This window comes from Colius striatus, chromosome W (genome assembly GCF_028858725.1).
Source record: "Colius striatus isolate bColStr4 chromosome W, bColStr4.1.hap1, whole genome shotgun sequence".
In the NCBI taxonomy this organism is placed as follows: domain Eukaryota; kingdom Metazoa; phylum Chordata; class Aves; order Coliiformes; family Coliidae; genus Colius; species Colius striatus.
This window is the reverse complement of record NC_084789.1, coordinates 20,521,774-20,534,028: the sequence shown is the minus strand read 5'-3', so window position 1 is coordinate 20,534,028 and position 12,255 is coordinate 20,521,774. Positions and strand designations below refer to the sequence as shown.

General features: G+C 43.1%; 1 protein-coding gene across 1 annotated transcript; it reads left to right on the top strand.

Annotated features, from left to right (window-relative positions):
• Positions 1 to 8,074: 8,074 nt before the first annotated feature.
• On the top strand, positions 8,075 to 12,255 carry LOC104560989 (homeobox protein Hox-B9). The gene is made up of 2 exons (XM_010206516.2): positions 8,075 to 8,582; positions 12,020 to 12,255. The coding sequence occupies exons 1-2, from the start codon at positions 8,075 to 8,077 to the stop codon at positions 12,253 to 12,255; spliced, it is 744 nt and encodes a 247-aa protein (XP_010204818.2).

Sequence of the window (12,255 nt, the reverse complement as noted above, 5' to 3'; positions counted from 1 at the left end):
TCTCAGTGACTCTTTTTTTCTTTTGCTTTAATCGATTTACATGTTCTCGACTTTTTTTTTTTCTTTAAATGGGTCATATTATACTTACTTTCAGGGGAGGAGAACATGAATTAATTATTGTTTTGGTTTTGGTGGCTATTTTTTTTCCGGAGCTCACTGATTTAACTCTATTCTGTGCAGAAAGTTATCCAAACGCTGGCAGGTTTCGGGGGGAAAAAAGAAAAATCGATTAATAGTGTTTTAATAGGAAGTCGTGATAAATCGGCTTCATATCAGAAATGATGCTTTAAATTAGCTTTTCAGAGGAGATGGGGGAAGAACTTCAGGACTTTTTTTCCCTTTTTTATAGCTGCGATAATTGCTTGTTTCTCAAGGTCAGTAGCATTTTACTCTTTCCTCTGGTCTATTTGTAAACTATTTGTGAAGTCCCGCGGGAGGGATCCGCTCTAGACACTGTACATAGGAAATCATTTGAATAGTTATTTCGTGCAATCGGAGGTGTTTTATTTCGTCTCTGAAAAGATCCTTTTGTTGCTTTTATTTCCTATCAACTGTTTTCTATTATAAAAGTTCAGATTGCAGATGATGTCAAACAAAATGGCCGCCCAGGCGCCTTTCTAGGGAATTTTAGCCTTTGACCCAAGGCTGAACTAGAACTGCTCTGTGAATTAGGTAGTTTCATGTTGTTGGGCTTTTAATTTTAAACACAAGAACATCAAACTACCTGATTTACTCCAGTTATTCTCCTCGATCTTGTTTGTGGAGGGCAGTTGCCCCGGGAGGGATGGGGAAAGGCTGGCATCTCTGTATTCCCCCTCCCTCCATCCCCTGGACCGCACCGGTACCGGACGCGGAGCCATCGAGTCCGTGTGTGTCCTTCCCCCCGCCCAAGGCCCAGCTCAGGCCGCGGAGCCGCCGTGCCTCTGCACCGGCCACCACTGAGAGAAGGGGTGATGGTTTCTTTGGTTTAAATCCCCGTTTTCAGGGACCTTTTGCGAGATGACGCAGTCACGCCCCGAATCATCAAGAGCTTATTAAAGATCTAATTAGGCTGCGGCCCCTCTCAGAGGCTAAACTCTCCCTCCCCAGGCGCTGACATCCACGCGTGTGCAAACCTCTCTCTGTATGCAAGATAGTTTGTGTCTCACATCAGAATCTACCCCTATAAATATAGACACAGCTATAAAGGAATATCAGTGTGTCTTATTTTGGTAGCTGTGATCTACAGCTCCATGTGAAGGCTAACATGGGAGTTTGGGGATCACAAAAAGACTGGGTCCAGCTCATGAGTTTAATTGTCCCCATTAATAAGTTTATTAAAAGTCCCGCTGTACATCTCCGCAGCGGTTCCCAGTAGTGGTTTTGGTGGCAATGTCTATAGGGACTGGGATGGTGAGCAAGCCTCTGTGGGTTTTCGTACCGGGTTTAGCCATAGGGGCTGGATATGGAGTATTTAGTTACCGAAGAGCTCCTGCATGTCGTAGGAAATATGCCCACGTCTTTAGAGACTGATAAATGTGGTTTGTACGCACATAACCGCGCAAAGATGCGCGGCTGATGCTCATTGCTGGGCGTTGGTCTGTAAATTCATCAAATATATCACCTGCAAATGAACCTGGGTGAGGACCATGGCTGCAAAGTTCACAAAATAAAAGAGTTTAAGTGGTGTTAGGAATGCCCACGTTACACCACATCCTTCTTCCATATCTCAACGTGAGGCACGTGGGAATATGAAGAGTTTTAAATAAAATAATTTTTTTTTAATCCATATGAGAAAGGAGGAGCGAGGAGGCCTCTGAGTGTTTGAGTATGTGCTTGGATGAAGTCCACCCATCCCACTTTCTGCAATCTGAAAGTCCGTCGAGCTATGTGTGTGCATGAGCAATCCGCTCATGGAAGTGATTTTCCCTGCATTGGTGTTTCAAATACCCATAAAAACAAATTTCACATGATCCAGGCCACGACTAAAGAAGTCTGGGACTGGATCTCCCTTCAAGGTTTGAAGAATTAAGCTTTGATACCATATCCAGGTTCTAAATCACCATCTGCTGCTCCTTTTTGTTGCCGAGGGGATTAGTGGGATTTCAGTTGGGTTGAGGTGGGTTTTTTTTTCCTCTCCACTCACAGTGTTAAAAGAAAACCAAAAAAAATAAACAAAATACTTGTATGGGTTTTTAACTGGGTCGTGCTTTATTCTCGAAAGTGGTGATTCTTGTAGGCATCGTGCCTATCTCGCCTATAAACCAAACAGCTGCTAAAGGGGGGGGGGAGAGGGAAAGTCAAATAGCGTAAAATAACTCGGAATTTTCTACCTAAGTCACAAGCCTGCGACTCCCTCCTGAGAAACAACGTGCTGCTTGTGCCCTAACTCAAAGCCCTTAAACGGAAAAGGACAATCCGGGAAAGTTAATGATAAACTATTCGGTAATAATGTCCCCATAGGCAACCTCTAACCTGCCTTGTAAATGTCTGGGCTTCTGATTTTCATCTCCCTCCTACCCACGTAAATACAGGAAATAAGGGCCAGGGAGGAGAATGGGGGACATAGAGCTGGGAAAGATCAGAATCAGGCCCGGGGGGTCGGTGCTGCTGCCTGAAAACGGAATTAGGACCCATTTCCCAAGGACTTTGGGAAAGAAGGAGCGGGGAGCGGAGGGTGCGGTGGGAAGGGGGTCCCGCCTGTCCCACGGGCACGGCTGCGGTTTGTTTCTCTTCTTTTCCCAATTAGAAGGATAAACGCAACCTTAATTATCCTCCGCGTAGTAATTGCCTGGTTTGCGACACGCTGAACGTTTCTGTGCTTACAGGCAGCGAGCAACTGCGGTTAATGCAACACATTTCCCCTAGTCGCTCTACTGCCAATGGACAGCCTGTCTGATACCATCCCGATCCGGGGGGAGATTTAACTACGGGCCCAAGTGCTGTGAAAAGGTCTCATCCAAAAGAAACTCCCGCTTTTCTTTTACTGGGGCTCATGCTATGGGTTTTATGGAAACAATTATGTTGCAACTTAATTCTTGTACCTACGCTCGCATTTTCCAACCCTCTTCCCCTGCCTTGAGTGGGAGCGACCGATTTCTCACCATCACGGGCTGTTACTTCCCTTCCTCCCAGACTAATGCGATTTTTTTCTTCCTTTTTTTTTTTGTGGTTTTTTTTTTGTTTTATTTTTGGAGTGGGGGGTGTTAGGATCAGTTATTTGATCAGTTATCAGTTATATCACGGTGACCCCAAAGCCGAGCCAGGGTAATCCGCAGTAGCTCTCGGGGTGTAAAATCTAGGACAGCCGATCGAGACAGATGTCCAGTTATTGCATGGGAGTTGAATATTATTTCAAGGAGGGAGGAGGGATGTGTGTGTAATTAATCTAGTAGCCAGAATGTGAGTTCCCAACAACAAGTAAACTTTATTTTAATTTTCTCTCATTCCAGTTTCCCTTTCCAACTGCACAAACGCTTTTACTTTATGGGGCATCGAAATGCTTTATTAACTGCTGAGATTACAAACCTCATTTGTAATTGGGGGTTTTAGCTAGAATATACTTTTGATCCTTGGAAAATTGCCCACATGTGTCACTTGGTTTTGCTTCTCTTCAGACATGGAATTCCCCTCCCTCCTCACCACTTACTGAGAGCTAGCATAGGAAATGGCAAAGGTTGATGCTTCGGCTTTTAGCCTATAGAAATTTATTTCACTTTTAAAAAAAAGTTTTACTCTTCAGGAGGGATTTTTTTTTTTTTTTTTTTTTTGCTTTCGTGCTTTTGGAGGGGTCTGTGACTGAAGTTTCTTTCATAACCTCTTAGATCTGTCCAAATGTATAATTCATTAACTATGTTTGCTTTATGCTGAGATTTTGTTTCCTGACTCTCAAAAAATAAGAAAAAGGTTATTCGCTTGTTGTTGTTGTGGTTATCACTGCTACTGTTATTGTTAGCATAATTTCGGAATGTTTTCTATTGCTTAAAATAAACGCTCAGCTTTTATCCTGTCTTACCTTATGACTTCCAAACGTAAACCGAAGTAAATACGCCTCAATAACACAGGCACTTCCAGTCCCCCCTCCTTCTCCATATCGCTGATAAAGTGGTAAAATCATCTGGAAGAAGGTGCCAGGGCTAATAAATGATAACAACCATCTCTAAAATGTGGTTAAGCGTGTTGACAGTAAGAAATGGCTCATCCTTATATTTTTCTTTCTTATGCTAAAACTTATAAATCAGTAAAAGGTGACAATTGCACAGATTTAAAATCTGAACATTTTGAAAATACTTTATATTTACTTGTTTTCAGCTTAGAAATGTCAACCTAAAGAGTTGTTTCTAAGGATGGACTTTGGCAGTTGTGCATTTCAAAGCAGAATTTAGAACTTATTCCTCCTCTCCTCTAAACAATAATGATCATTTATAAACAGTGTCTGAGTTCGGAAGCCTCTGGCTTTCTATTGCAAGCTGACAATACTCCAAATTTTTCCTCACGGCTAAGTACACTTGGCGCTGGTTCTGAAAGCAGGAAAAAAGATTCCATCTAGCACTTAAAAAAAAAAAAACCCACAAAAACCAATTTCCAGTTCCTCTTCCCTTTACCAGTGCTCACAACAATCACATATCTAAACTTAATTCAGTTTGCAAACTGAGCAAAGATCGCACATCCTGCCTCCTCTCTCCCCAAGATTCATCCTTTCAGACTTTTAAACTCTGCTCCGAGGTCGCTTTCTCCTTAACTTTTCCTTCTTCAAGATTTTTTTTTTTTTTTTAACATAAGAGCTTTTCATGTAATTCCTGAAGGGTTCTATTTGGGACTGGAAAATATAAGCGCCTATATAGTGTTACCCGAAGCAGGCAGCACTGCACAATGCGATTTCTCTGGGCGGGCAGACCTGGGATGAAGCTGTAGTTTGCCTTAAGCCCCTCTCAGAAAAGGCTACAAAGATGAGCTATGGGGATATGTATAAAAAAAAATAAACTACCGAACAAATGGAAACTTCCAGAGAAGCAAAAGCAAATGGATTTTGCAGATCTTCTTGTGAGATTTCCATTCACTAGGGATCTGAAACTCCTTGGCTTCTGCCTCACAGCCACACTCCTAAGAGTCTTCTTGGTTTAAATTTATATACTACAGAAAATTATATACTCACATGCTGACATAGTTCATCATTATTTATAGGAGATGCACCAGGATTTTTTCCAAGAATATATTTATTACAGGTAAGACATGGCCAATCTATCTAGCAAACAGAGAACAGGTGTTTTGCTTCAATTAACGTTCAATAATTTCATCTATACTTATTCAACATCCTGCTACCAACACGACTGTTTATCCATCAGTTGTATAAACATATTTCCATGCGCCTAGCGAATTTAATCTCCACAACACACCTAAATCAATCCTTTCCTTTCCTGAGCTCTCATATTTACCGAGTACCTCCGAATTTCTTGTGAAATAGTCTGATTATTAAAATAATTTCTGAAAGACAATAAAGCTGGGAAATCTGACAATGTGACCAGCCAACTTGCATTTCATGCCTGATGACACAGGGTCTTTTCATTTTAAAACCTCCCTAAGTCTTAAGGAAGTTGGGGGGGAGTAGACAGAAATGTGAAAAGTTGGCAAAAGCAGGAATTTCCCTCCTCGCTTCACACAACCCTTGTTCGTGTGAGATGGACTGAGTAGAGCAGCGATCCTGCCCCACGCTGCTCATTGAGGTGATTTCTCTGCCTTTCACCGGTTTAAATGTAAAAAAAAAAGGGAAGTGGAGTTACTTTGGACTGACACCCATTCCCCCCCCCCCCCCCCCCATCCTCCCCATAAGGAGAGGAGAGGCTGTAGGTCAGTGAGGGGTACTTGGTAACAGTTCCTCGCGGCTGGCTTGGCAAGATATGGAGAGGGCTCCCCAGCCATTCCTCATACCTCACCTTGCCTGGAGCCTGCAGACTGATTCTGCTTTTCCAGCACAGGGAGGATTTTGAGCTGGTTGGGGGGGTCTTGAAAAAAATTACAAATAAATCTGACCTCAGACGTTAAGCTCCATCTCTCTTTGCCTATCACCCCGACCCTCTCGATTTTTTTTTTTTTTTTCCAATTAAAACGGGCTGAGTCTCATTTAGAGGAGCTCTACTCCTGGACTTGGGACAGCGTGTCCCTCCACCAGTCTGCAGGGCAGATTCTCATGGAAAAATGCTTATAGGAATACGGGAACACCGAAGGCTTTGAGGGTAGGCTTTTACGCACCAGTATCAGTTAAACACCTCCGATGGCAATTTCCCACATCCATTTTGTGTAGGCACAGACATATAAATGTACATGCATGCACTCTCTTCTACAGGCAGAGAGAAACGTCAAATATATGGTTTTCTTAATTTCAGGGGACTATTAGCACCTCTCAATGTTATTATTATTAGTCTGTTCATACACTTCAAGAAGGATTCGTGATGATGTATCATTTCTAGAAATCTCTTTGCCCTTCATTTTAAATATCCTTCAGTGTTGGGGTGAGAGGGAGAAGGGCGGAGGGTTAATAGAATAAAGGAGGTAAATTGATCCAGACTGTTACAGCTGAAGTCCAGAGAAACACTTTTGCCGTAATCATGCAGAGCACCTTTTCCTTAACCAACATTTACGACGACATCGGACCATCGTGCAATAAAGGGATTTATCATCATAACTTGGTAAAACTGACCCTGTTACCCCACATCATTCAGGCTGGGAGCCGCTCCGAGCCCTAATCCCGTGTCAACCTGTCGCTTCGGTGGAAGGAAAAAAAAATCCTAAACCGCCAGGTTTTCGAAAACACACGGAAAATGCAAGCAGGGGTGGTAGTGGGTATTGTTTGACACGCACACACATCGTGGGCACATACAGGTGAGGTGCAAGCGGGAGGGGGTTACTGCAAACGCGAAGGAAATCTTTTTTGCCCCCTTTCTTTTCCACAGGCTATAAAAATCAAAGAAAGCTAACGTAAGTGTTATTAAACTATTTAACCATCACAAGTTTAAGGCGTTCTGTAACAAAGCCGGATCAGTGGCGCACTGTATTTTACTACCCTTGTAAAGTTAAATGAAGGCTTCTAATTTCAGCAATGTGGGAAACTATTTTAGTCCAAGCAAAGCAGCCCTGACATTATGCCGCAAAATATGGGAACATATGTTCATGTATATGGACGTTTTTAAGGTGTTTATATAAATATATATAAAAGCAGATAATCGCAGGCAGGCTTTGGATGCATACAGGGATTGACACTCGACAGCTCACTGGTCAAAGTTGCAATGGCACTTCCTTGCCAGCGACATTTTAAATTGTGTATTTACCCACATTATTTTACCATGTTAATAATTCTTTTCTCCATCCCATCTGGTTAGTTATTTACACCAGTCTCCCCACTACTCTTGCTATCTAGATCCATCTCTTGCTTTACAAAAGCACAGATCTATGTTGAGTGTATGTCTATCTGCCTGTACCGCGAGCACAAATCTGTATGTGTATGAAATCACTGCGGGGGTGGGGGGATGTGAATTTTTTGTACTTATTCCCTGTATTTTAACTCTTGTACTCTGGAACCCGAGTGGCAAAGAATAGCTCTTTTATCTCTTCCCCCATGGTGGTTATTAAAGGCAGAGCGAGCACATCAGCATCTTAAAAAAAAAAACAAACATAAAATAAATCCACCCTCCAAACACCTCCGGACACGCCTCCCCCCCCCCCCCCCCCCCCCCAATATTTCGGGAGCAAACCTAGGAAGGGATATCAGCCCTAGCTTTGCCCGTTTGGTGGCTTTTCGAAACTCCTGACGTTTTGCAACATTGCATAAACATAAACCAATCCATCCTTGATATGGAATGCAAGGGCGGATGACAGCGCAGCGCAGCCCTCTCGGCTGCGATTGATTTATGCTGAGGCTGACGCTTTATCAGGCACATGAAAAAAGTTTGACCAATCATTTTGCTGGGAGCTCACAACACAGCAGCCCAACTGTACTTTGTTGACTGGGAAGTTGGAGAAGGGGGTAGAGTACAAATCTAATTCTGTCCTATATATTTTTTTTCCCTTCATTGAACCGTGCTTTGTATGATGTCTGAGAATGTCCATTTCTGGGACTCTTAGCAATTATTATGTCGACTCCATTATAAGTCATGAAAGTGAAGACTCGCCTTCAGCTAAATTTTCATCTGGGCAATATACAAGTTCCAGACAAGCTGGGCACAATGAGCATCTAGAATTCCCCTCCTGTAGTTTCCAGCCAAAACCTCCAGTTTTCAGCGCCTCCTGGACTCCTTTGAATCCACATTCTTCTGGTACCCTTCCTGCCGTCTACCATCCATACATTCAACATCAAAGCGTACCATCTGATAGCAGGTATCTACGGAGCTGGCTGGATCCAGTGCCCAGAGCAGAGAACCTCCCCGGGCAGGGATCTGTTAAGGCAGAACCGCTGCTGGGCCGTCCCGGGGATGTCCATAAACAGGGGACACAGGAGTACAATTTAGAAACTTCTGCTGCAAGGGAAGGGATCGTTTCCAATCAAAGGCCCAGCTTCGAGGACAATAAAGTTTGTGAAGGAAGCGAAGACAAAGACAGGACAGATCAAAGTAAGTTATAAAAGTGAGGAAGTAAACAGTATAAAAGCTGGAGGAAGTGCAATAAAAGGGGACAATGCTGTGTAAAGTTTAAAATCAGGGCTTAAAGAAAAGTCTCTGTTTGCTGATGCCAACCTAAGGGGAGAGATGGGGAGGGGTGGCATTATCTCTGCCGGTAAATAAAAATAAAAATTAGCTTAGTCTCTGAGCTTAAACAGTGTCCCGAGTGAACAAAAGCTGAAGTGAATCACACTCTTTCCTACAGAGAGCTGACTCCAGTAGCAGAGATCACTTTAGTAAGCGGGAGTAAATCTGCGCGGGTGCGGGCAATGGGGACGGGAAGAGACGGGAGGGGCCAGCGGCTGTCGGGGAGGAAGGCAGAGAAGGGGAGCGGAGGGCACCGGTCGGGGGAGAAGAAGAAGAAAGGGGGAAAGAGGAGAAATTGCAGAGGAAAAGTTCACGTAGGGGGAAGTCCACAGCACCAGGGGCTTCTCCGTGCCTGCCGCGACAGTGTTTCCCGGTGGACGAGGGACTGGGCTCTGTCCACTCCGCAGTCCGGCGCTGTCCGTGCTGGTGGTGACCTGCTTATATTCCTCTTGTTTCTTTCTGTATTTGGTGGAGTTTAAATTATTTATTAAATGTAACCGTTCGAGGTATGAATATTTCAAAGTCACGCTCGTTCCTAGTAAAAAAAAAAAAGGAGAGGGGAGTGTGCTTCCAACTTAATTAACTTTTATTTGTAATGTAGTCAGATTGAGGAAACAGTTAAACTTCAGCATGTGCTTTTTCGCGAGCTGACTTGTCTTTTTGTCTCCCTAAAATACAGAGAAAATCCCAAACACTAACCTCGAAAATATTTATGTTATTAATAATACAATTATTAATAATGTGAAGAATAATACTTAATAATAATTAATAATAGTAATAATAATAATGGCTTTTGAGTAACAAAGAATCCGTATCTTCACCTCTTACCGAGCTGATTGGTACCTGGTTTCCATCTGAAAGGTAAACCGGAACCCAAGCTAGAGCAAGAGGCAAAGAGAAAAACTTGACTTCACTCCCTTACGGTAAATATTTTGCAGTGAAATCCGTTTTGCGCATTGGTCTCCGCCGAGGATATAATTCCTCAGAGTCTGTGCAGAACGCAACGACACAATAATTCTTTTTTCCCGTTGAATTAACTTGTATTCCCTCCCAACTCCCCAATATGGAAGAGCAACAGAGATTGCCATTGCCTCTATACAGTGAAAAATACAGTATATTCTCTCCCCTCATGATTTCCTCCTCTCCTTGTGCAGGATGTTATGGTGACTTCCCCCCTCCTTTAGCTTGCAGACAGGCACAGGCACACACACACAGACAGACAGGCACACACATACTCACACACAAAAAGAAAGTCCCAGTCTATTGTACTGGGCAGATATCCAGAACAAACTGCAACTGTGAGGTGAATGATTTGAGAGAATTAAATATCCATGTTCTGTGCTCAATGTCCCTGAAACTGAATATATAAAAATCTTGTCCAAGAAAACGTTATTAAGTTATAAGTGCAGGGACTCGCTCTGTGTGGTTTCTATGGCATGGTACGACGCACATTTTGTTTTACGAAGCACATTTTGTTTTAAATAATAGCTTAATTTGGACTGATGTTGAGAGCCTGACAGGACTCTAAGACGGAGTTGTATTGCAGAAAGTACTCCGACCAATTTCCCTGACTCTTTCAATTTTTGAAACTATTTCTTAATAATGAACTTCTGTCCTGTGTATGGCACATGGATCTGTTAATTTATTCGCTTGATTTTAAAGAAAAGAGGTGCCAGAACTTCTTCCCATTCACTTCCCCGTTTAGGGATTTGTGTGTAGTGAATAGATAAAGCACGGTGGCGTTTAAAATGTTTTTTATTTTAATGATCCAAAATATGACCAAAAAATAACCCCAAACAGAATAGAAATCTGTTATGAAGCAGAGTCCTCCATTGCTATTAAAGAATGGGTAGCAGGATTAACAGTATCAATTATTAACAGCTTTCTTCCTCTTTAATATTTAATTCTGCATATTAGATCAAGTCAATTACATTAAGGAAATAGCCGTGCAAATTTGTAAGAGTCAGTACTTACAGAAGAAGATTAACCGGATTATTTTTTAAAAAATATTAAACACATTTCATTTTACGTAAAGAAAACATTCTGATGGCGCGAGCGTGTGTGTATGTATATATTGATAATGGTCCATTTAATTGGTGTAAAGGTTTATGGCTTCAGTCATAATTTCAGAGGAGGCAAAGGTAATAAAATAGAAATACATGGTCTGCCTATAACCCTTCATTTTGCTCTTTCCCGCCTCTCAGTTACCCAACGGTCAGGTAATATTTGCATGTGATTAGTAAATGCTCTAACATTTACTCGAAAACCACTTCACTTTCGGGTGAGACGTTCAGCACTGTTGTGTCTGTGGGGATGGTCTCTGCTCCCAAAATGTTATTTCCTCACCACCACCCCAATCCCCTAAGCTTGAGTAGACTAGTTCCTGAAATGTCTTTTACAAAAGGTTCCCACGTAACTTCTCCTACACACGAGGATGACGGGCAGCCCGTTATTTCTCTTTTTTTTTTTTTTTTTGGCAGCATTTGCAGTCCTGCAAATATCTGTGTCTCTGGGTAACACTGTCCAGATCGACACCAGAGTCCATCGCTGCCCTCAGAGGATGTTTATTGTATCGGGACTGTTTCTTGCCACACAGCAAAAAAATAGGCAGGATTTATGAAAGCTTTCGCCAGACCTCCTCTCTCTGCTCTTTTCCTGCCCCATGTGTCTATAGGAATAAATCTGTAGACACGTGGGAAAACATGTCTGAAAAAAAAATAGGTATAAATATCTTCTCTTTTTTTGCCTTGGTTTCTTTGTATATAGCGTGGACAGTGTGCAGATGGGTGTTATGCAAATCTCTAAGTGCCAGGTAAACATCCACATAGATTTCCATCTGGACCTGGGGAAGAGTGGGGGGATGGAACCCTGCCAGGAGCACGTGTGCACCCCAACATACATGTGCGCACAGAAACACACGTGTGCGCAGACACACATGTGTAGAAGCATGCGTGCGCGCAGATATGTGTGTGCACATAGCCACGAGTGTGCACAGACACAAGCCTGTGCGTGCAGACAACACAGACTCATGGGTCTGTGGGTCCCAGTCCCAACCCCACCCCCAACTTGGGAGGGACGCGGTGCATGTGTGGCGGCATTTGGGGACCGTCCCCCTCCTCATCTGCGCAGCCTGGCCTCTCCCTGACGATCCCGTAGGATTTTCCTGCGACACCCACTCCTCACTCCTATGGCAGGCGACGTTTTTAACCGGGCGTGCATAATATCAGAATTTGATGGCATGATTCAAACCTTCTGAAAAACACTCAAGTTGCACCGTATTGATCTTGCTGCTTTTCTTTCAGCCAATCCAGACGCCAGCTGGCTTCACGTCCATTCCTCCAGGAAAAAACGATGCCCTTACACCAAATACCAGACCCTGGAACTAGAGAAGGAGTTTTTATTCAATATGTACCTGACGAGGGACCGTAGACACGAAGTGGCCAGACTCCTCAACCTGAGTGAGAGACAAGTCAAAATCTGGTTTCAGAACCGAAGAATGAAAATGAAGAAAATGAACAAAGAACAGGGCAAAGAATGA